This window comes from Drosophila montana, unplaced genomic scaffold, assembly GCF_035044405.1.
Source record: "Drosophila montana isolate Dmon_TW-CO22-7 unplaced genomic scaffold, ASM3504440v1 contig_3200_1, whole genome shotgun sequence".
Classification (NCBI taxonomy): Eukaryota; Metazoa; Arthropoda; class Insecta; order Diptera; family Drosophilidae; genus Drosophila; species Drosophila montana.
In genome coordinates, this window is record NW_026998080.1 from 802,417 (window position 1) to 828,737 (window position 26,321).

At 36.3% G+C, this 26,321-nt stretch overlaps 1 protein-coding gene across 1 annotated transcript in view; it reads left to right on the top strand.

Annotated features, from left to right (window-relative positions):
- Elk (Eag-like K[+] channel) overlaps nt 1-26,321 on the top strand; it is a 72,794-nt gene that overhangs the window by 38,324 nt on the left and 8,149 nt on the right. Inside the window, exons 4-13 of the mRNA XM_064687647.1 lie at nt 895-1,005; nt 1,202-1,321; nt 5,302-5,439; nt 10,926-11,173; nt 12,245-12,473; nt 12,757-12,920; nt 18,503-18,704; nt 20,340-20,531; nt 20,646-20,764; nt 21,608-21,688. Coding sequence (XP_064543717.1) covers nt 895-1,005; nt 1,202-1,321; nt 5,302-5,439; nt 10,926-11,173; nt 12,245-12,473; nt 12,757-12,920; nt 18,503-18,704; nt 20,340-20,531; nt 20,646-20,764; nt 21,608-21,688 — 1,604 coding nt within the window. The remainder of the gene's footprint in view (nt 1-894; nt 1,006-1,201; nt 1,322-5,301; nt 5,440-10,925; nt 11,174-12,244; nt 12,474-12,756; nt 12,921-18,502; nt 18,705-20,339; nt 20,532-20,645; nt 20,765-21,607; nt 21,689-26,321) is intronic.

The window sequence follows — 26,321 nt, forward strand, 5'->3', positions numbered from 1 at the left end:
CAATACTGGAAGGCTATTTGCTCGCATTGGCTACACTACTTACAACTGACTCGTAATAGACCTTTAATCAGCTGCGGTTTTACGTAACGGAGTCTATCAATTTACATTTTCATAATTAGAATTGCAAAGCTCATTCAGAAGCTTAATTAACATGAGTATTCTGGCAGAAATCGAAGTCCATTAGCTACAATTTTTATCATATTTTATTTGTACCTGGTTAACTGAATAAAAATGAAATTAAATGGACTCGTAACGTCCCTTAACCAATATAAAAACTACTATTGATAAAAATCCATCAATTTGATGCAAACAAAAGGAGTTTCATGATTTTAAATGTATTTTTTATGTTACTGCTGCTTGGAAAAGGAAATTCATGAAATGATTTTCATGTATTCGCATTTTCAGTTCGTTTTTTTGCGCTGGACTTCTTTTTTTTTTGTATCTCTCCCAGGAGCTGGAAAGTCGCCACACTTTGTGATAAAAAACATTGCAAGAATTTAATTTTATTTTATTCTCAGCTCAGATAGAGAAAAAATGAGAACGAGCAAGAAGCCAGAGCACCGAGCGTAGCTGAAATTTAATTAAATTTGTTGCTTGTTGGCAGTTTTTATTTTGTTAAAATAATAGACTGTGATGGTGGCGGGTCAAAATGTTAAAAGGTTACCAAGCCAAGCAAATAAGACCCAGAATTATTATGGATTTATTTATTTGAAGCCAAAAAGGGAATTGTGAGTGGCCTTCGGTCAGACAATTGAACAGCAGGTAGTCCATTTTATATAAGAAACGATATAATATGATGAAAACATATCCGACAAACCTAATGGTCCTCCTCTCTCTCTCTCCTCCTCTTTCTCTCGCCCTCTCTCTCACTTTGTTGTTTGCTTTTCTTTGCAGATTCGAATTTTGTGCTCGGCAATGCGCAGGCAAATGGCAATCCAATTGTTTATTGCTCGGATGGGTTCGTGGATTTGACAGGATATTCACGCGCGCAAATTATGCAAAAGGGTAAGACAATTGCACAGACGGACGGACGGACTGGGGAATTGGCAACATGTTGACGGACAGACAAACAGCTCGCAACACTTCAATACTCATTTCAATGTATTTGTACATTTTATTCAATTGTTTGCCAACGACAACGCACAACAACAACCATGCGACAACGAATGAATACAACAACAACAACAACATCGCGAAACAGGCTGCTCATGTCATTTCCTTTACGGGCCGGATACAAAGGAGGAGCACAAGCAGCAAATTGAGAAAAGTCTTTTAAATAAGATGGAACTAAAGTTGGAAGTTATTTTCTACAAAAAGGAAGGTAAGAGCCAACAGCAAAACAAAGGCGGGCCAGAAATTGTGCGTACTTGTGCTGGTAAATTGTTTTCATTTTTAATTAAAAACAATTTTTTTTTTGCTTAAACTTCATTTAGCATTTGAGGTAATTTGCGCGCAACAAAGAGGAAATTACATGCCTCAGTTGTTTGTGGCAGCAAAATGTAAAATATTTCATATTATTGCAACGGCGAAGGATGTGGTCAGAAACTGTTTACAGAAATTAGTCGAGAATTGTGATATTTGATAAACCAAAAAATTAAAAGTTTTTTATTTGTCAAGCAGTAGCCTGCAGTAACATTTTGGGCTGAAATTTTGTATTATTATTATTTTTCTTACTTTAATATTTAAAATGATCATTCGTTAATTCGGAAATCGGACATGATTTCCATGCAGTAGACCATTTTGATAATGGCTTCTCTCCTGTTTAAGATTGCGTCTTTGATTTCATTATTTAAAAAAAATAGTTTTTTAGATGTTCATAATTTCCAAACTAATCTTCTAATCGGATTTTGGACTGAAATTTAAAATCATATATTTTTTTGCATATCATAAATTGCATATTTTAATAATATAAATACAGACCCTGATTTCTTCCGCTCTTTCAGACTACATCTACATTTGAACTTTGCTTAGTGTAATGATTAGGGCATAGATAATTATGCTTTAGAATAGGCTGGTCGCATTATAAGTTTGTTTAGGCGAAGTTACTCAAAAAATGGTTTCAAAGAATATTCAATTGCTATGAGGAAGACGAGTCGATCCTTAGCGAGTTTTAGATAGTTAGTTAGTTCAACGAGCGAGGCTCAATGCCTAGCAGTAAACGGCTTGAAGCTATCACTTAATCTTAAAGACTTATCCAATAAATGTCACTTAAAGCTCTCATGTGATTGTTATATCCTGTTTCAGTCTTATAGTGGTCGATTTAAGTACTGCGGCTGTTCTTTTGCATAACATACTAATCTCTATATATAAAACTGTTTGTCCTGACTGACTGACTGACTGATTGACTGACTGACTGACTGACTGACTGACTGACTGACTGATTGGTGATCAGCTGAAATTTTCACTGTAGCTACCTTATGTGATGTAGGTGCACGTTAAGACGGGTTTTCGGGAAATTCCACCCACAAATGTGAAAAAATAGCGAAAAACGTTTGTATGTAATTTTTTTGTTTACCATGCGATCGGCCTCAAACTTATTTCCAAAGATCTTTGTTCAAATTCATTTGAGGGGTGTTTCACACTTTTAGGAAAATCCATTCCTCATTGGTGAAAATGGAGGTCAAAGATTTGGTGGGTGACGTTTCGCGCTCAAATTCATTAGCAGAGATCTATAAGAAATATCATTTGAGACGTGTTTCACACTTTTCGCAGAATTCAAACTTCTTCGGGGGGAATGCGATTTATAGATTTTTTGGGTGAGTCTTAAGTTGTGTCCGATTTGCTTCAAACTTATTTTCAAAGCTCTACATAAGAACTTAATAATTACGTATTTCAGCGATTTGGGAAATTCCACCCGCAACATTGGTAAATTGGCGGAAAAGGGTTGTATGAAAGTTTTTTGTTTACCATCCGATCGGCCCCAAAGTTATTTTCAAAGATCTTTGTTCAAATTCATTTAAGGGGTGTTTCATACTTTTCGAAAAATCCGTTCCTCCTTGGTGGAAATGGAGGTCAAAAATTTGGTGGGTGACGTTTCGCGCTCAAATTCGTTTCCAAAGATCTATAAGAAAAATCATTTGAGACGTGTTTCACACTTTTCGCAGAATCCAAACTTTTTCGGGTGGCATGCGACTCAAAGATTTTTTGTGCGAAGTTTTAAATTGTGTCCGATTTGCTTCAAACTCATTTTCAAAGCTCTACATAAGAATGTAATGAATACGTGTTTCAGCGATTTGAGAAATTCCACTCGCAACAGTGGTAAATTGGCGGAAAATGTTTGTATGAAAGTTATTTGTTTACCGTCCGATCAGTTTCAAAATCATTTCAAATTTGTTTGAGAACATTGATTTTATAACATACGTGCCACGGGCAAGGCCGGGTTATACCCGCTAGTTTAATATAATTTAACTTATTCACGATTTTCAAAGTCTAGTTTCTGCATTTATTTAGGGAAGCTTAAAGTTGCATTAAGAACATTAAGTGTCTTTTTTGTTTTTTTTTTTTGTAACCTGCTACAACAGTTTAATACAATCTATCTTTCCACAACCTCTCACTTGACTATTGAGCAGTTCAATTTAAATACTTGCATTTTTAGTTTTGTTCTGTGCTAAAAGCAATCAACGCAATGTGCCAACAACTTTCCTTGAATAATTAAATATTTAAGTTTAACTTTCAACAAGTGTCATTGGTATTTAAACGGGTTCTGTTTGCGCTTTGCCACACAACTAGAAAGCTGTGGCTTGCCACGTGACAGAAAATTGTGTAAAGTTTCGAAAACAGCTGCAAAAGGATTATCACAATTGCTGGCCAAGCAACAACAAAAACAACAAATAGTGTAATAAGTGAAAAGCTGTAAGTCAATTGTGGCACACGTCCACGTGCGCCGTTTGCACAACAAGTTTTTGTGTGGTGGTAAACCAGCAGTCAGTGGCTCAAGTATTGCCTGTGGCACTCTGTGGGAGCTTTAACCATCTTCGTATTGACTTTTAATTTGAGATACTGCCTGCTGCTGCTGTTTCTGATGCCGCATCCATTTTCCAGTGCGTGGCTCGCATGAGCTGGCTTTTATTAAGTTAGGGGCTTTGCCTTGAACTAGTTTCCATCGACAGGAGCCGCCTGTGGCTGCTCGTAGTCTCACAGGAGCTGAGCAGCTCCTGGCAAGCCGCAGCACACCCACTTGTTGTGTGTGTGTGTGTACGTGTGTGTATTTGTGTGTGGGCGCACAAAACAATAAATTTGTTCGCAGCATTTTCGCACGTTCGTATCGCATGTCTTATTTTTATTTTTATTTTTTTGTTGGGCTTTAATGAGGTCACGATTAATCAGCCAAACGACCAAAGGCTAAGGAAGTGTTTGCCTGGATATTATATCGACTGGTCTAGGCTATTAACTTGTCTATAAGTTTTCTAATTAGCACTTCGCTTAAAACTTTTAATAGACTACAGATAGGTTTTTCCCGTTTTAGCAGAATAATATTCATATTAATTATGCATCAGTCTGTGGTCTGAACACCTCGAGCGACTTTCTCAAACGAGATAATTAAAACTGGCAGCTATATAATTGTGGTCTACTTAAGCTGAAATGCAATCATTTTTTGCATACTATTAACCGCTAATTAACTCCACCCCCGTGGCACAACAAAGGCTTTCGCGTCGAACACAACGGGCTGCTTATGACAAATTCGCATTTAAATCTTTGGGCAAAAAGACCGAAATTTGCAGCCACAAGTGAAAATCGATATGTTCCACATGCAAAATGCTCGCAAAGTGGTCAATTGCAGTCGGAAGGGTATATTTTATTTGACATACTCAAATCAAATGGTTGAAATGAATAAGGCACGAAAAATCAAATAACTACTAGAGTTATATAATTTGTATCCTGTTTTTATTTCTTCTGGTTCAATAACAATTTTTCTGACATTCGTCAGTCATTTAATGAAATGTTATAGTTATTTTAATATTTAAATAAATACTTTTCACAAATATAGTCGCGCGCTTTTCACTCTACGTCGTTGTCAATTCAGTTTTTGCGTATGCTTCCTCCATGGTCAGTTAAACGAGAGCCGTTTAAGCTTAAATCTCCTCCATGGTCCGCATTTACCTTAAGTTGTTTAAATTATTGACGTCCTTCATGTTCACATTCTTTACTGTTTCGTCAGCCTTCGATTCGACTGCCTCATACTACTTTTCTTTTGATTTTGATCACTTTTTCCGTGTTCAAAGCATTTCTTAAGTAAGAAAATAAACTTGTTCTTTGGGATAACTTTAGTTAATTACTAAATAAGTTCTTGTCTTTATTCAGGTGCTCCCTTTTGGTGTCTGTTTGACATTGTGCCCATCAAGAATGAGAAGCGCGATGTGGTGCTTTTTCTGGCCTCGCACAAGGACATCACGCACACCAAGATGCTGGAGATGAATGTGAACGAGGAATGTGATAGCGGTAAGTAGGCAAAAAATGACAGCAAACCAAAAGAAATGAAAAGCAAATAAATAATATAAATAAATCAATACAATTGTAAGCCTTACACCATATTGCATATGGCTAGGCCATATGCAGCAGATAAAATGGGAAATTCATTTTTTCGCGCACAAAGTATCAAGCAATAATTAACAATTGACACGCCCACAAAAATGCACGGTCAATTGTTGATACACTATCCATAGCACAAGCATAGCAACACACATGCCAACCCACACTCACACACACACACATGACAGCCAAGTAAAAGTGTTAAATAATACAGAAATTAATAAAACAGATGTGCAAAAGTTTGTAAATTGGTTAACCAAACGCCACGTCAAAGGTAAAATGTCATGATAAATATTGTTATATATATAAAAATATGAATATGCATATTTATATTGCCTGTGTGTACCTGTTGGCGGTTGCTCGGTTTGTCAGTCTGCAGCACGCAATTTTTTATATTTTTTTTCTATTTACATTTTTTATTTTTCCTTTTCGCCATGTCATCTTGTCAACTTTGTGGAATTTTTACTCACTTTGCGTATGCTGAATTTTTGGTTAACTTGTCCAAGTTTCGTTGGTTAACAGCTTTTTCGAACGTTTCCTGCAACTCGCTGGCATTTGAAAATTAATATTTGAATGCTTTACACATTCTATGTTATATTTTTATTCTGTTTTGTCACATTTTGACTCCGTTTGTGGTATTTTATTACGTTGCATCAGAAAGGATTAAATAAATTTGTCACTACGTAGTTTTTATAACTCTATTTGAATTAATCTAAAGTCAATTTTTGTTCAATTCATTTCAAATAATGTTTTTGTATTTATATATTTGACTTATTTATTCTACCATGTCTATCAACATATATATTCCATTTAATTTTAATATTGAGGGCATATTCAGCTTAATTTGTGTTTCATATATATAAATTTCCAATTGAACTATGTATATAACAGCTATAAATAAATTTGAATTGGTTTAAGTTGAATTTATTTCAAATTTTAAATGAATTTAATTGAATATATTAAATGTATAAATAAATTCAGGTTAAATTTAAATTGAATTAAATTCCTATTCGAATTCATTTCAATTTAACTTAAAATCAAAGATTTATTTAAAATATATTCTTTATTTTTGTTTCAATTCGATTAAATCAGAGCACGATTCAATTTCAATTCAATAGTAATTCAATTTGAATTGGAATTAAAAAAAATAAATTGTGTCCAATAAAGTTTCTTATTAAAAACAATTTAAATCATATTCAGTAAAGTTTCTGTTTTTTAAAATATGTGCATAATTTCATTTTTAACATTAAAACAAACTTTATACAAAACATTTAACATATTCATTGTAAGCTTATATCAAGTATAAATTAAGTTCTGTGCAATTCCAAATTAATTTAAATTCACATGATATTTCAATAAGTCTTTTCCGAGAATATATTAATAGGCATTACAACTTTTTGTACTTTAGCATTTAGTATTTATCTAAGCTTATCCGACTTGATTATATATTAAATATGCTTACAACTGAATTTGGTGAATTAGTTAGCACGAAAATGTCTCCATTATTCTCCAGGGACGAAAATGGTAGAACTAAAGAAATTGTAACGCATGCTTAAATATTGATGTGCCGAGAGTCAACTGCAAATGGCTGCTTCCGAAAAGAAAATAAAACCAATTGCAAACAGAGAATGCCAAGAGAATTGTTTAGCTTGTGCGCATGAAGTGAATTTATTCGCGTAGGTCATTGCGCATCCAACTAATGCGAATTAGTGAGCAGACAGAGTTCTGGGTTTCTAACTAAAGGTGAGGTTGGGGTTGGGTTTTTGAGGTCTGGCATTGGAGCATTGTTCGGCTGCTTGGTTGCTTGCACTCTGGCATTTCTGGCAGGTTTCATTTGCAGTTTTATTACCATCATTATTTAGTGGTCGTGGCTTTGTTGTCACTGCTCTTGACTTGACTTGGCTTGACTTGACTTGACTTGACTGTTTTGTGGTTTTTGAGGGCCTTGCAGCCATGCAAAAAGGATGAGCAGCTCACAGACAACGGCAGCTGCTTTAATCGCTCCTCCACAGTTCTCACAGTTTGAGCTGAGCTCTTAAATTATTTAGTGCTGATGACATCGTTTTGGCATAATAAACAGCGTGCAACGGCGCTGTTGTCATAATTATCAAAAATTTATAGTTAATAGCAGCTCGGTGTGCGCAACTGTTGCACAAACTGTTGCATGCGACAGCTGCTACGTCGATTGCAACAGGACAGTTGCAGTTGGTTTGGCTTTGCAGCTGCTTAAAATGCATTTGTTTTTGACAACTCTTGGGCTCATGTCATGTGGTTAACATATATGAAAGTTGTAAGCCACATTAATTACAAAATTGCGTTTAAAGTAGGATTGAATAGACTTATGTATTAGAGTTCGGCAGTAATTATAAGAGCTGTCGCTGCCAATTGGGTATGGATATACTTGTTTGCAAAACTTAAAGAAAACTTTTCTAAAATTTTGGTTCATTAAATAGAGTGTACTTGGAGGTCATCATAATATATTTGGTGCATGTAATGAGGTATAATAAAAGCAATTATATCCTGAAAATAATTTTTTTTTTAAGTATTTTATATTCTTAATTTTAAGAGCACATATTATATAATATTATTTTATAGACTTGATAATATGATTTTATATATAATTTAATTTATTTAAGAATTCGAAAAAATGTCCTGGCTAAAAATAATGTTTCATTATTAAGCGCAGGGCTTTTTTGTATGGATTCCTTTGGTTTCATATATAAGATATTTGCTAGTTAATTATCACAGTTTATTTGAAATATCAACTGCACATACTTCTCAGACACGTGGCGTATACGTAATCTTGTGAAATTTTGCGAAATTTGTTAGTCTTGACATTTGCGGCAAATCCCAATGAATTTGCTCTTTTAGTTGCACGCATAGTGTGTTTGCCGGATAAAAGGAAAAGACAAAATCATTCTGATTTTATTAAAAGCCTTTGGCATATACAGGCGGCTTAGTTAAAATATCAACTGCATATATTTGTCAACCCCATGGCGTATTCGTAGGCTTGTGAAAATTTCAAAACTAATTTGAGCATAAGCTCTGACATTTGCAGCAAATGCCGCTGACTGGCGGCATTTTGAGCGGCAATCCACAATCCACATCAATTGCAAATTAAGGCTTGTCAAAATGCCAAGCAGCATATTAACTGTGCTTTCAGCCAGGCCAAGTAATTAGGCTGTAAATTTGAAGAATTTGCCATATTTGATGTGGCAAACGGGCGAGATTTCAAAGGCAATTGAATTATCATTCGCTCGACATTTATGTGAGCCGTGCGTCAGCGACAGTTAAAATGACCGTCATTTCACACATCATTAGGCTTGTCAGGAATGCGGCAGCAGCTCCTCTTAACAATTTTTCACCAATGCGGCATGTGCGACACTTTTTCCCAGCATTTTCCACGCTCGACTGAATCGCGCATATTTTGCACTTGTTTCGCCATATTTTTTCCCTTCGATATTTCTGTCAATTTGCTTCTATTTATTTTTATTTTTTTTGTGTATGCATTGAGCGTACGCTACGTGCTGTCGAAATGTGGGAGTTGAAAACTCCCAAATATGTTGTTAGCCCACGGCCTGGATCATTGAGGTGCCTGGCAGCTTAATTGGCATTTCGATATGACAGCGAGGCTGGGCCACGCTCGCGCTTGGGTTCGGGTTTGGGCTTGGGCCTGGTTTGGCTTGGTTACGGGCTCAAAATTGAAATCAAATTTGTTACGCTTATTTCAGACCCTTGTGCGAAGTATGAAAAAGCGCTTGTTTTCGGTTTGTCAATTGAATACCCTCGTTTATATATATAAAATCTCAATGTTTCTGCAAGCGCTATGTGTTTGTTTAAATGATGCGTATAAAATACATATTCTTAATAAGTTTAATTGGAAAGTCTGTCAAATAAACTGCGATTTCATAGAATACGACTTTAATTTAAATCCCTAGTTCCTATGGAAATTTAAGTATTAATATATACACTCTCTGGTATACTAGGAAGCATCTTTAGCAATTTTCATCCCAATAGCTTCGCGACAGCTCAGTTCGCATAGTGGGCTTAACTTCATAATCCAATGTGTTACACATTTGATACAAAATTTGCATATCCTTTGTTGGGTAACAAAACAAAAAACCTTTCTAATAAGCCGGATGGGCACAAGTTTTACACTTTGTTACAACATCGAAAATTAAATCCGTATAATTAGTATGCTGCTCTGGCCCACATTTTTTTGTTTGTCTATTTATTTTTTTGGGTAAAATTTTTCACAATCAAGCTAATTGTAATTTATAGCAGCACGCGCTGCCTTTGAGTTGGACGACGAAAATAAAATTAAGTTAATTTTAATGAGCCTGCTTGAGGTTGCGGCCCGGTTCTTTGTGTGCTTGAGATTGTGGTTTACTTTCATCCTGGCACCGTACACTGTGCATACCAGGCTTGTTTACATGCCAACAAATTCACGGACATGAGTATTTGGCGCCTCACGCCTGGCAACTTATCATACCCTCGAATTATTATATTTATTCTCATGCTTTTTGCTATTTTTATGCTATGAACTGATATTTCGGGTAAATATTTGCGTGAATGCAGCAAAATTCATGAATTTAAGCTGAAAAAAATGCATGGAATTGACTTTTTTAATTTCAATTTTAATTAAATATTTTAATAGTGGTTTCTATAGAACCATTGTGGCAAAATAATTGTTAAAATATTTTCATTTTCGGGAAAATATTTTGTATATTAAAATTTTTTGACCTTTTTACTCAGAAGTAATATGAGCTTTTAGCTTACAAATTTGGGATGTGTCAGCTGAAAGCAAATTAAACATAAAATGTAAATATTTTGCATGCATTAAGTAAATTACAACACTATGATAGTGTGGTGTTGCTAAGTTCTCAAATAAAGGTAAATTGAAAGCACATAATATCACAAATTCACAGATTATATTAAAAACCCAAACACAACAAACACATGCAGCTTGTACTTTGTGTCGCTTGGAGGCTGAATTACTAAATTTATGATACACATTATATATGTGTGTGTGTGTGTATGTGCACCTTTTGTAGCCTATTGCTAAATACATGTTAAAACAATTGAATAAATCAAAAACATGCTGTAAAAAATATAATTGATTCAAACTGTATTTGTACAATATCTGTATATTTTCTTTCTTTGTGCTCTTTTTCTTACTCTAACCGGCATCATCATTGTAATTAAACCGACATAAAAAAACAACCCAAACTAATATGATAATAACACCCAAAAAATATAATATATATCCAAATTCATAAAATAAAACCTAATAATGAATATGATTAAATTCTCGAATCGTACAACTCGCTTGTGTGCTGCTTGCTGCATCAATTGAAATTATTGTGTTGCGACTCTGTAAGTTTTTGCCCTTACAGCTGCACTCCTGGGCGCTAGATTCCGTGCCGGCTCCAATGCCGGCATTCTGGGCCTGGGCGGCCTGCCCGGCCTGGGCGGACCGGGGTCTGCTGATGGGGGAGATACGGATACCGGTGAGGGCAATAATTTGGATGTGCCTGCCGGCTGTAATATGGGAAGACGTCGCAGTCGTGCGGTTCTATATCAGCTATCTGGTCATTACAAGCCCGAAAAGGGCGGTGTCAAAACCAAATTGAAGCTGGGCAATGTGAGTATGATAACCACACCCAAACCACACACACACACACAGATACACACACTTCAACAACAACAACAACAGCAACAACATCGAAAGGGCTATTGCGACCCAAATTCAATTAAACGTGTATGGCTTTAAATCCTCTTTTGTTGTTGTCGAAGGTAATGGCTCGGAATATACACTCCGCGTGTAGGTTATTATTCAAATGGAATTTAGAGGGCTTTTCTTTTTGAAATTTCAACAATTTTGAGGGTGTTTTGATATCAATGTTAAATTGCAAATGCAGCAAAAATAACCTTAAAAACTTTGATTACATTTATTTTTTTAACTAATATCAAAATGACAATTGTTAATATCTTACTATGATTTTGGATCATTTCATTTATTATGAACGTGAGTTCTTAATCCCAATTAATAATTAACTAATACAAGTAACTTATATCCATACAAACAAGTATGTATTTAGACATCTTTTAATCCGACTTTCCCTCAAATAGATTTACTAATTTAACTAAAAACTATTTTGAATTTAAACATTTTTAAATTCAAAATATGATTTATAGTTATATACGTTATTTATTTGATATATAAAGTAATATAGTTAATTTTTTGCTATATTGTCAAAGAATTCTAAATATTTTTTATGTTTGTGTTGTTCAAGAAATATGATTTAAAAATTTTACGGTTTAAAGGACAAATAGTTAAAGTTGGGATGAATATCAATATATAAATTAATGGAATATTTAGGAAGAACTTAGGATTATCTTGTATTTTAATTGAGGAATTATTATCATTATAATATTGCAACTATGTGGAGTAATAATTTTAAAAGTTCTTAAGACATATTTACAACTCTTGTGTTTACAAGAATTTTTTCTATATTGAATATAATTCGTTACTATGATTTTTTGAGCTATACTTTTTCTTCGAGTGTGCCCTTAATTGAATTAACAATTTTCGCTTGCTGCTTTTTCACGTTATAATGCGGCAATCCGTGCATTTAACTTAATCCTTTCACGCGTGGTATTAAACTGAAATTCACTTATGTTAACTTTCTTTTCTGTTATTCTTTTTTGGTAGAACTTTATGCATGCAACTGAGGCTCCATTTCCTGAATACAAAACGCAGTCGATAAAAAAGTCACGCTTGATTTTACCCCATTATGGTGTATTCAAAGGCATCTGGGATTGGGTCATATTGGTGGCCACCTTCTATGTGGCATTGATGGTGCCCTACAATGCGGCATTTGCCAAAGCGGATCGCCAGACCATGGTCTCCGATGTAATTGTCGAGGCGCTGTTCATTGTCGGTGAGTACCACTATAAAATGATGACGTTAATGCTGATGATGATGTTGATGATGATGAGCGGTTGTCCTTTTTGGCATTTGGTTGTCCAGCAGATGCTTTGTTACATTTATATGGACAACCTGTTAGCCACACTTATATCCTCATCATCATCATCCTTTTGGGCCCTTGGCTGGCTATTGAATTCAGCTCAAAGCTCAATATGGGTTTTTAGTTTAATTCTCTTGTGTCTTTCTCACTCGTTTCCTGTCCTCTATCCTTTTCTTTTATTGCTCTTTTATTGCAGATATTTTATTGAATTTTCGCACAACCTTTGTCTCGCGCAAAGGTGAGGTCGTATCCAACTCTAAACAGATTGCCATCAATTATTTCCGTGGCTGGTTTGCCCTGGACTTATTGGCCGCCCTGCCCTTTGATCATCTATATGCCTCCGATTTGTACGACGGCGAGGTGAGTAATTGTCTTTAAATTGTTTTTAACACCTTTTAGCAAATCGTTTTTCCTATTGTGTCACATTTGAGAAATGAATTCGCTATTTGCATACCCCGGAAAATTGCAAGCTGAGGCGGAGAAGGGGGTGGTGAGTGTGTGATTGCTGCATTTAAAATGCACAAGCTGAGCTAAAACTGGCTTCGCTGGCATTGTGATTGTGTCTGGGGAGTAGGTGAGGGATTCGTGAGCAGATTGAGTTAGGCATTTGTTTTTTTGCTACGTTTGAAATCTAGTGTACAAAAACTGCGTTTGCCATTTATTTAAATCAGTTGGACAGTAAGACATATGTCCTTCATAGTTACTTTAATCCGCGCTCTTTTATCTATTTTCTATGTGCTATTTGTCAAAAGGGAATATGTCTCACTTATGTGGTTCTTATTTCAGCGGCTCTTTATGTACTCCCTCTTAAGATTGTCTAATCAGAAATTTCCTCAAAGTAAATCTCAAAAACAAAGTTTCTCATTTTTCACTAACATTGCATTTATATTTCTCCGAGTTCTTGTGTTTTTGAAATAACAAACATGTTTATCTTCAAAGTAACTCTACTTGTGACCTTAAAAAATTAAGTGCAAATGTGATTATCTTTGATACTTCACAGTCTTTATCTTCATCTCACTTATTAATTGCTATTCATTATAATTGTTTAATTGGAGCGTTCGTTAGCTTCATTTTGTGCTGAGTGTTAAATTAACAATTATATTTGCGCATTAAACATATCATGTTGCACACATTGTTGAGCATTAATTTGATATGCTTGCCGTTTGCTTGGCTAATCAAATTTAATTGCCATCGATTTAAGCATTTTGCTTCGTTAAACATATTTAATTGATTTTAAGGTAACATGAAGAAATCAGTTTCCACAAGTGAATTTTATCTCTACAATCTTGAATTTGCTGGACTTTGGGAAAGTTCATTCACAACTGCACTTAGATTATCAGTGAACTTTGCTTTTAGCTTACATATGGCCCGCTGAACCCTCCAATGACATTAAATATTTAAGCCGAATTTCAAGTGGTAAATGCCAGTAAGAGGATTTGCATTAAAGTCTGTTTTATCGCATGCATAATGCATGTCTTTTATATGGGATTTTATTGTAATTTTCGACTTAACTGAATTTAATACGGCTTTAATAGCTCTACAAATAATTGCATTTAATTAGAATTGAATTGCATGTGCTGTAATAAGTGTTGAGCATAGTTTTCATATTTATTTTTAGTTGCGCAACTCGTTTAAGCCGCTTTTCTATTTGCGCCAGCAAGTGGAATCCTTTTAAGTGCACTCGACGCTCATCAGGCGGATTTAAGGCGTGTCCTCGCCGACTGTCGGTAACTGAGTAGGTAAATGCGGTGCCATCATTGCGTCATTCTGACCCAAATGTGTACCAACTGAATGTGAGCCCCAAAAAGTATGCTACGTTTTGCATTATTTGCAGCTGTCTGTCAGGGGTTTCAGGTATTGCTCATTGACCGGACTTTCCTTTGGTCTATCTTTTTGTCCCGGGTTTTCAAGCACCTAACTTGAGGCTTGCATTTGTTTTATTTGCTTCTTTGCTGGCGAAGTCAGTTACTTCAAGTGCTCCGCCCAAAGCTCTTGGACAACAAGAAAGAATCTCGAGGATGATAGCTGCTCGACTGTTAGATACTTTAATTCCCGATAGAAACGGGAATGGAAAGTGGATGACAGTTAGGGAACATTTGATACATTGTTTTTGTTATAAGTAGAAAAAGCTTTAAGCAGCTGGAAAACGTGATTACATTGGTGTAAAGTTGGTTAAAATACGTATTATTGTTTTCTTGAAGTATTAGATAAATTTAAATTTAAAATAACTTTGCCTTAAAATTAGTAAGGATATGTGTTCTAATATTCTTGATAACAAAAATAATAATTAAAATAAATAATACTACCTTAAATAATGGGATATAAAGAGACCATGCTCATGCCCATTCCCAATAGTTCCAAATTTTATATTTTCTTTTTCGAAAAAATTACTTTTGCTATCTTTGGCGACACATTTATAATTTAAATATGCCCTCCTTCGCTTTAGCGAACAGTGTGTACGAAAAATAAAGAAATAAAAGTCAAATTCGCTCTTGGCAGCCATTATGAACATTTCAAGTATCCTTCTGCTTGTGTTTTAAGCTGCCATTTTTGTTCTGACTTAATTTTCAAGCTGACTTTTCACTGATTTTATGCATTGTCATGGCTTTCCCATTGATTGCGCTGTCGACCAAAGTTTTCTTTTTATGTGTGTCTCGTTTCATTTGTTGGCTGTGGCTCGTTAGAACTACCCCCAGCAACAACAACTTTCAGCTTAGCTGTGATTCCTTCCGATCAAATCAAATACATTTTAGCTGCCTCGTTGACTCAACTAGACAGCTGTGAAATGTTCTGCATACCCGTACTCCAAGTCCTGAAGTACTTAGGGTATGTTGAGCTCTTGGGTTAAGGCAAAAAATTTGACTACTTAGCTACAGGACTTTGCTTTTAACTTGTAGCAAATATGAGTTGGCTAATGAAGTAGGTTTAAGTCGCTTTAAACATGGGATGTAGGTATAACTAAGTTAGAACTTGTTGCTGCCAAAAAGGCAAATCCTTGCCAAGGCCAGCAAAAACTTGGTCTGTCTCGAAGTAAACTTAAATATGTGTTTACTTTTTTAAAATTTCCGAAGGTCACAATAAAAATGGTAAAAAATCGGAGCGTGTTTTAAGCTTTTGTAAGGCCACACTTGGGCGCCATCACAACTTTACTTTTTGTTTTTCTTTAATACTTAAATGTGTTCTAATTGCAAGCATTTTGCTGTGCTCCTTACCCACCTCCCCTTTCCATCTCCCTCTTCCTTTCTCTTCAGGTTTGTGAGTTTTATGTGGTTTAAAGCTCTTAAGTAGCCGAGAAAAAAACGTCATTAATATGTTATTATTTGGCCACTTTTGACAAATTTTGGACAGGTCTTGCGCTCAGATTTTGTAATTCAAAAGTATTTTCTTTTTGACATTTTCTTACTTGCTTCTGCTTACTTTTAAAGTGGTGTATCTTGTTCTCGTTGCTGCTGCATACCAATTTCCAGCTAATGCACTAGAAACTTTGCATATTTAGTTGATTTCCAAGTTTTAATTATCTTTGAGACCCAAAAAAAAAAGAAGAGAGAATAAAAAGTTGACAAGAGCTCGACCAACGGAAACGGAAGTTGCCATGGCATTCAAGTTGAGTCAAGTAACTTCACGTTGCTTCCGTTGTAGCTGTTGTTGTTGTTGGCGCCTCAGCGCGCGACAAAGTAAACAAAATGTGAGCAGGCGGCGCAAAACTTTACCTAAAGCCAGCCAGCCAGGCATTGAATGAAGCAAAGAGAGAAGCTAACGAAAGCGAAAGCGCAGCGCAAATTGCAACATGAATTACAATTTTGCTTGACAACAGCATACAGATACACAAACACACACAAACCCTAACAAACCCACACACAGACGCCTACAAACAGTCACGTGGCATATAAAAGCGAAAAGCCTTATAAAGGAAAACAAAAGCGGTTATTGTGCCGCTTTTCTTAAAGCTACAACGCCTCGACATGTTCTCTGCTGTCTGTTCATCTGTCTGTGTGTTTTATTTTTTGCATACCCTGTACTATAGCATGTATAAGGCGTGTATGATATGGTTTTGTATATTGCTTATATTAATTAAGTGCCTTTTCTTTTTTTTTATTGTATCTTTAAAAATTGAAAATAATTTTTACCATATATTAGGAGTTTGAATGAGATGCCAAAAATTTTAGTTCCAGGCTCCGTGTATTTTTCGTTTTATATACAATTTATAGCTAGCTTTTTGCGCTTGTGCTGCTTTTAGGGTATGCCGTAGACGAACTTCTCAAATTCCCTTGTTATTGTTATTATACGTTTTAAATGCCTTTTACTTAGCTTCTTGACAGCCTCGCGTATTTTTCTCTCTATTGAATTTATTGCAAGGCTGTTGCACGCTAAATGCTTAGATCGCAGGTTTTTTTTTTAGCTCTTTCAGCAAATTACAAGCTGTGCCCGTTTTGGAAAGAACGCCTCAACAGTTTCACATTTATAATATTTTTACTTTTAATCATAAAATATATTTTTTTATACATAAGGTGCCAGCTTCAAGATTAAATGACAGCTCAACGCTTCTCCTTAGTCAACCTGCCCGCCCTTCTGGGCAGCCTGATAAGCTTGTTTATGTTTACATTTCGGCTTTTTGATGACAGCCCCTTTGATTTGATTTTTGTTCAACTATCCCTTTTATTCTGCTTGCTTTCTTTGTTGAGTTGGGGCGGGAGTCATAATACGGCGAAGGACGGAAATGCCAGCTAATAAATGGGCATGTGTCAAAATTTTTGGGAACTCAGCGTGTTTTTTGGGTCTGCATATGTGTATGTGTGTGTATGTGTCTTCTCTAATGAGATTTACGCCCCAGTAAAAGTGGGCAACGTAATTGGAGCAAACTACGAGGGGTCAAAATTATATTAGAGCCAAAATGCCATTAGCTGCTATGAAAAGCTTATTACTGCATTTCGCTTGAAGCTGGAAATAACTTTTCAACTCAACTTTAAAACTCAACTTAACTTTTTTGTTTAGTTTACTTTTTGTGGGGTGTATAAAAAGTTAACATTAACACTTGCCCACTTTTAAATTGGCATTCACGCAGAGTTCATGAGTCAATTCTGTTTATTCAACTACACCATGAATTTCGACTCTATCACCATTATTGCAACTCATCTACTCACTCAATTAAGTACACAGTATCACAGTATTTATTTTAAGCTGTATGAAGATCTCAAGACTATACAGATTTCTCCACAAAAGGTCAATAAAAACAGCAGCGTCATTTGTTAGTTCCGATTGTTGACTCACTCAATTCACACTTCCTCTTCCGCTTATTTTTTCATCTGCGCTTTTAAATAGTTATCTGAATTGCTTAAAAATATTAAAAGCTGTCGCTGGCTTATTACAAAATTAAAAACAGAATAAATTAATATAAATTATATAAATGTAAATAACATTCTTAATGCCATAATTAAATAATATTCATAAAATTAAAGGTTTGTATTGCAATTAACTTATGTTTTGTAAATGCAGAGAACCGTAAGAATAATTATCGCAAAAATCGATGAATGCCATACCAGCGAAACCATGTTTCCTTCGATATATAATTTGAAAGCCATTATTCCATAAACTTAACGGACAAGTTTACTTATATAAAGTTAGTTATGTAAATTTAGAAAAGCACAGCAATTATCGTGTCGATCGATAAGTTTACCATCTTTACACGATAGTGTAATAAGCCAATATTTATTAAGCATAAGCCAATATTTATAAATAAAGCAAGTATTTCCATATAAATGTAGTTATGTCTATTCTAAAAAGCATATCAATTATCATGTCGACCGATAAATTGACCATCGATACCCACGATGGTGTCATCGATAAATTTATGCAGCGCTAACAATGCATCTCGTTTAACAATGTATCTCGTTACTTTTCAACTCTCTCTCTTTCTCTCTTTCTCGATGTGTCTCTATGCCCAGGAATCACACATTCATCTTGTCAAATTGACGCGTTTGTTGCGCCTGGCCAGGCTATTGCAAAAAATTGATCGATATTCACAGCACACGGCCATGATTCTGACGCTTCTGATGTTTTCATTCACGCTGGCGGCGCACTGGCTCGCCTGCATCTGGTATGTCATCGCCGTAAAGGAGTACGAGTGGTTTCCCGAGAGTAACATTGGTGAGTAGCGGGCGCGCAGCATGGACCGACGCATGGACTGGCTAAAAGCCAAGGTCATCTTGCAGCCCATCAGCCCATTCACATATACATAAGTGTTGGGAGTGTGTTTATGTGTGTGTGTTTGTGTGTGTGTGTGTGTGTGTTAGTTGGACAGTAATTTGGTTAGTTTGCCGCCAGCGTTGATTGTGTTTGCCTGGCTCGTCAAACGCCAAATGAAATTGTTGCCTTTACCCCGCACCACAACCACAGACACATGTACACACAGTCACGGAAACACACACACATGTTTTGCCTAATGTATTCTGTTGGCCAAAGTTTAAAATCAGCTCAGGTGTAAAGCTGTAAGGGGGAAATGACGGTTATTAACACATTCGAATGACAAAGTTTGCACGAAACTCGTGCGAAACAATATCAAATCAGCGTTTATTGTGATTTAAATCTATGTGTGTGTGTGTGTGTGTGCGAGCCTTAAAAAGTTTTTATTGTTACTCTGTATACCCTGTGATGGCATTGGGTAGGAGGGTTTAATGTACATAGCAGTATAAAAGACTCTGATTTTCGACCCCATAACAGCAAATTGTTACTTTGTATCCTGTAGTTGAGTTGAAGAGTATTTGCTACTTTTATGTAAGAAAATGAAATTTTAAAATGTCTTCTATTCGCATTGGAAGCCAGAAAATTTGTATGTCAAAAAAGCTCAACAATACTATAATAATTAATGAATATAAAACTTTCATCTTAGCTACAATAGTTGTCCCCTTTTTACTTTGCGCACTTTATTAAGGAATCGGAAGGAAGGTATATAAAACTTCAACATAATACATTTAGCAGTCCGGAAAAAGGATCAAAAACTTTCTCCAATTCCAACGGACATCAACTTAATTCAACCTTTTAGTTCATAAACTTATTCTTTCACTTGTTACTTTATATACCCTGCAATGTGAGTAAACAAGACAAGCTTCATTTCTTAGCACCACCTGACTTCTGAGAGTTCCAAAATTCCGTAATTGTCATCAAGCATCTCTAGGGTATATCTTCCATTCACGTCGCTGTTAATTCAACATTTTCGCAGATTAGCATTTATTTATGCATTATGCCATGTGTATTCCCCGGGTAAATTGTAATATTCCACTCTTGATAAACTGCCAGCCAGGGAAAATCACATACGAAAGCAACAAATTGCCAGTTACTTTTCACATCAATATGCACTGTGAACATGATACACATTAAATACTCGTACCGCCCTTTTAGCTGTTGGAGCGAGATAGAAAAATTTGTTTGGCAAAAAGTTCAGCAACTGCCATTTGCCATTTGCCATTTGGCGTTTGCCGTTTGACGTTTCCGTTGCCATTTTGGCCTAAGCATTTAGCCGGATTTGACACGCTTCATGTCCGTGAGGCTCTGACAGCTTACTGACTGATACTTTGATGGACAGCGGCGGCAAAGGCGGCAAACTTTTGGCCAAGTCATTGTCAGTTTAATAAGCGGCTGAATTACACAACAAAAAAATAATAATAATAATACATATGTGTCTGGTGCCATGGGCTTTGCTAATGCCTGATTTACTAAACAAAGTTTATATGCCTTTTCTTTTCTTTTTCGCTTTTTTTCTTTTTTCCTATTAAAATCTTCAAGTCTTGTTCACAGGTTGGCTGCAGCTGCTGGCTGAGAGAAAAAATGCCTCTGTTGCCATTCTAACAACGGCTGAGACTTACTCGACAGCGTTGTATTTCACATTCACCAGCCTCACCTCTGTGGGCTTTGGCAATGTGTCGGCGAATACAACAGCCGAGAAGGTTTTCACCATTATAATGATGCTGATTGGCGGTAGGTAATCATCCACGTGTGCTACCTCCTCCCTACCCACTTTCACGAATTATATGAAATCATATTTTACTGGCTCTCAACGTTAAATTCTGAATTCTCTCCTTTAACGCACAGCTCTGATGCATGCTGTGGTCTTCGGTAATGTGACGGCCATCATACAACGCATGTACTCACGTCGTTCCCTTTACGAGAGCAAATGGCGGGACCTGAAGGATTTCGTGGCCTTGCATAATGTGAGTATTAATCGGTTAAATGTTAAAACCATATGTGTTCGCCATTCATATGGCAATGCAATAAACGCGTTTACACTTTCCTGTCCACGTTGGGCGCCAATTAATTAGGCACATTGTGTAAATAACGTGCTATGCATAGTCATCGAAAGCTGTTGAAGTTCCTTGTTTGTGTAGCTTGTTTGATGTCCATTCGCGATATCAAAAGTGATTCATTGGGGGCCAACCGCACAACTGCGCACATTTATTTTTCTATCGAGTGCACCAAAGTGATACTTAAGCCTTATGGGCCGGTCTCATTAATAGTTGATTATCGATGGCAAAACCGCAATGGCCTTGGGCATTGGAAATGAATTTTTGCCCCTGGTCGACGCTCACGCTTTTTGCATGCAGGCCATGTTCCGAGCGCTTGCTTCCTTCAGTTTTTTTCGAATGCAGCTCACATTCGCCATATGCCACGCAACATTAGGCAGCGTGGGGCCGATGCCTAGCCAGAGCCATAAGCGAACGATTGAGTTGGTTGCGGTTGCCAGCCACCCATTGCTGTGGAGGGCCATGTTTAGTTGGGAGACGTGACCGTGTCATACAACCTGTTGATGGTGCAATCTTGCACGCGCACATAATACGACGACTGCCAGTGGCTCCATTAGGCAGTTGCCACACGGCGTATACGCAATGCACAGCATAATCAAGTGCGTTTGTGCTGCTCGCATGCATCGAGCGCATGCAAATGAGCTGCAGACACACGCAGACAAAAACTGCAACTCATTAGCTTATGTCATTTGTGAAAAGAGAACAGAGAAAAACGCATTATAATTATTATTTTGTCTATCTTCTTCATTGCAGATGCCCAAAGAGCTGAAGCAGCGCATTGAGGACTACTTTCAAACTTCATGGTCACTCAGCCACGGCATCGATATCTATGAGGTAAAGTATGAGTAGAGAGTAGAGTGCGAGCATAAGTGCATAACATTTCTGTGTGCGTGTGTGTGTACTGTGTGTGTGTGTGTGTCCATTCGTAAATCATTTATGCAGGCACACAGAAGTTGTCGACACAGCGCAAAATCATTGGCAATCTGGGCGAGCGGCGCGGCTCCATTGGCATTTTGGTATGTCTGTGCCTTTAATTAAGCAAATGCCTGTTGGGTATCCCATTTATATACATATAGACATTTACTTCGGTAAAGTCAAATATCAGTTGTGTGCTCGGTCGCTTATGTGACTTATTGATTGGCATTGGGCAAAAACGGCAAAAGACTGAATCCCCTTTGATTGCATGTCAGCCAGCAGGTAGCTATATATGTAAAATATGTTGGTGTCCTGGGGGTTGGCACAAAAGGTATTTTCAATTGGATTTAACTGAATTTAATTATTTTTAATTGAAATTAACTCGCAAATACGCAGGCATATGTGTATAGCGAAACGTAAAGCGTAACTTTGATGTATTTAGCGTATACTTACATCTCTGGAGAAACCACAGTTCTATAAAATATGTGATAAACGATTTAAAGTTCTTAAATCTCACAGAATTTAGCTTTGCTTGCTTTTGCTTTTACTTCCCCATTCGTCTAACTATAAAATAAAAGCATTTACGCTTGATTCTTTATTCCAGCAACTTTATTCCCCACAGGTAATGCGATATTCACAGCCATTTATAACTGTTGCTGGCAGCTGTAGCGTCCCACGTTGGGCGCCACATTTAATGGGTGTGCTATTTAAAGCTATTGAAAACTGCTGCTGCAACACTTTGGGCGCCAAAGCGCAGTTTTACAAATTTTGAGCTGTTTTAATTAAAGAGTTTTATTTAACTTGAATACTTAAGAATTTCTGCAAGCTATTAAAAACGTCTGTACAAATTTAATTTTCGAATGTCCTTAAACAACCCTCGTACGTACAGTTGACGGCAGCTTGTCTGAATGTGGCTTGATAAGATATCGCCTGCATATTTGAATGTTTAAATTGATTTCCATATTGCATAAATATGAATATGCGCAGACCTATATTTAGTTGATGAATTGACTTTTATTTATCGCCCAAGCTTAATTGATCTGCTTGCAAATGGAAGATTGTTCAAGTGCACACAATTTGGAAAAGTTGTACATTTTTTTTTTGTGCCTTTTGCGAAAATCGATTAACCACAGCGCCAAGCAATCATAATACCATTTGTAGCTTCATTAAATCTGACCCAGCAGGGGTAAATCTATTTAAGTTTGAGTTTCAACCTGAACTTGGTTTTATGTTTCATGGCAAACTTTGCCCTAACCGCACAGCATACACAAAGTGTGGCAGCTATCCGAAAGCTCGCACTCTCGTTTTTTCTCCCTGCCTCTGTTCCGCTTCATTCAACTGTGGAAGAGCCAAATTGGCACAAAGCGCCAACTTTGTTGCATGCAACGCATGCAGACTTTATGCAGCACTAGCACGTGCATTTGGCTTGCCATTCACTAATTGCCGTTATCATAACAAAAGTCAAATAAAAGTTCCCGCTGGGCTTTTCCCTCTCGGCCGCTGCTGTAAACAATTCGTGCTGCAATTTTGTTGCCAAGAGCTGCAAATTAATTAGCGCATTTGTTGGGCTGCCTCGCTACGTTGTGCACAACACATGAAATGTGCTGCTGACTTTGAAGTTGCCTAAACTGAACTCCTCCTGACAGCGCCTGCCAGAGAGATCCTATTCAATGTCTGCCAGGCACACGCTTCAATGGCTTTGGCCAGGACCTTTGCGTACTGCCTCACGAAGCTTAGACTTGTCTCGACCTAAAACTTGTCTAATTAATTTCAGCGTGCAACCATTTGAATACCATTTGATAGGACCAAATTTGCTTCGTTAAGGCCCGAAATTAAAGCATAAAGTTAAGCTAAGCTAGCTAAGCACTATGTTTTAACTGACTTAAGCCTTTCATCAACACATGCTTGAGGTGGAATTCGTAGAAGTTGCTGTCAGTTAGTGAAATTTGCTGAAAATTCGCTTTAAATTGAAAAACTAAACAGTTTTTCAAAATTATACTCTCCTGTGTGCCCTGGTTACTTTTAGCTTTTTTAAATCATCAGATTTAAATAGTCTATATGAAAATTACTTAACTGAGCGTTTTCTTTTTAAAGAAATATTTTTAACAATTATAAATGGATTAAGAAGACTTTATCTCTATGTATAAAACTATGACATTTTTTTGTTTACCATCCGATCGGCCTCATGTTCAAAGATCTTTGTTCAAATTCATTTGAGGGGTGTTTCACACTTTCCGAAAAATGCATTCCTCCTTGGTGGAAATGGAGGTCAAAGATTTGGTGGGCGACGTTTCGCGCTCAAATTTAGGTTTAGCTTTTTCTTCATGGTTCGACCTCGAGATAAATTTGGCATCTAAATATGGCAACATTATTCTTGGTAAAAATTCATGTGAAAATGGTTTCCTCAAATATCCTACATAGACATGCGTCAAAATTGCCCACCTCTATATCTCGGTCAAATCTCATCAGATTTGCACGAGGCTTTGCTCTTTGTCCATGGTTTGGCCTCTAGATCAATTAGGCATCTCATATATCCTATATATCTTAACATCCTATATAGACATTAGGTGAAAATTTCCCACAGCCATAACTCGGTCAAATCTCATCCGATTGGCACAAGGTTTGGCTTTATGATTAACAACTGCTGGTAATGATTTACCAAAATATATGAGATATTATTTGTAAAGAAATACGTTAAAATCAAATTTAATTTAATTATATTTGAGAAACATGAATGATATACCCATATACTCATAAGGGCACAAAATAAATTGCATGCAAGATGGGGCGCCAGTTGCCAGGCAGTAAATTAAAATGTTAATTTATTGTGCACGAAAATTAACTGGCAAAATGTCAGAGCTGTTGGCCCCTCGGATGCCACACAAAAACGTTCCTCTGGCCCATCTGTTGCTCGACAATGCGAGTGTTTATTGTATCAGAAATTGTGTTGGCGTGTTTGCGCGTAATTTTCGAGCCAAATTTGGCCAGCATAATGAAACGCCCTGCGTTTAGTTAGGGCTGACACACACCCTTTAATGTTGCGCACAGTTTTTGGGCCAACTTGTTGTTGGCCGCTGCTTGCAATTAGTGTAAAATATTTTACACTTCTTTGGATTTTGTGGTTGAGCAACACACATAAATAACAATTCCAAGTTGCCCCTCGGGGAAATGTTCCATTAAATAAGTAAATATTCAAACTCAGACACACACACACACCCGGCGCGGGCTTTTTAAACTTTCTACATACTTTTATTGGGTAGTTTTTGTTGCTGTTTGTATTGGTTCTTAGTTAAATTTTTGCCCATGTCAACATAAATAATACTCGAAAGCACAAGAGTAATTTCAGAGAAACATTCCGTACATTCAGTTAACCAAAAAAATTACTGTCATTTCTTGATGGTTTTGTGGCTAACAGAAAATGAGTTTCTAAATTCGACTAAGTTGAAACTTATACATATCTCATATTATTGATTTTATCACTATTGTGTGCGTTCTGCACGTACTGTTAATTTTCCATTGAAAATCTTACTTCTCTATAAATGCAAATTTCTAACATATATTGTTTACTGAATATTTCGTAGAACTTAAAATCAATGAATGTGCATTGCATTCAATTGAATTAAATACCAGTATTGTGGGATTATATCTACTAAATTTCGTTTAATATTTCATCTGTGATAGCTTTCACACAATATTTGTTCTTTATATACATCAATGTTCTACAGATTCATTTATTTTTTCATGAACGAGCGAAACTTTAACCAAAAAAACTACATAGGGCTAATAAAATTTAGCTTTAAGTATATTTAAAGCTTCTATAGAAATTAACTATAATGGGAAAGAATGTTAGAGGGAATGGTTAGCTAACTAAACAAGCCTTTCGACTATTTAATAATAATTATTTTTTGGATTATTAAAAACCTTAAATGAATGTTAAGGCTTTTTAAATCATATTGTTAAAAGAGTGGACAGCCTTTACGTAAACTTGAGCTTCAAGGTTTTTCACTTCAACCTTAACGCGCTTTCTCAGCTCTTCTTACACATATTGGTATCTTTTCCGATATTTGTCTAAAATTAATTCGTTAATTTGCAAAAAGGAATTATTTTGAAATCTAGACTTTGCTGTTTTAACCTGCTGCCGGAAAAGGTTAGAAAAGCATTTACTTGCAGAGGTCTTAACTTTCCTGTTAACCTTCCTGTTTGTTTGCTTGTGAAGTCAAGTGCGTCGCATGCCATACACCAATGAACAATATTTGCTCACGCATTTTGTTTACATCTTGTTGTCAAACAAATTACATCGAAGATACGCAAGCGTACAAATTTTGAGTAATATTCATTCATAAATTCAACAGATAGCCACATATTCAAGGCATATATGTGTCTTTTTGTGTGTACTGAAAGTCCCTTGAGGTTATATACTTATGTATCTGAAGCAAAGAAACGAGGGCAACCACGAAACAAAAATGTAAACAAACAAAATGCAAAAGCTTTTCAATTTTCCTATTAATCCTCTCAACAATTTTATCCAATACACTTGCCCGCACCTTTGGGA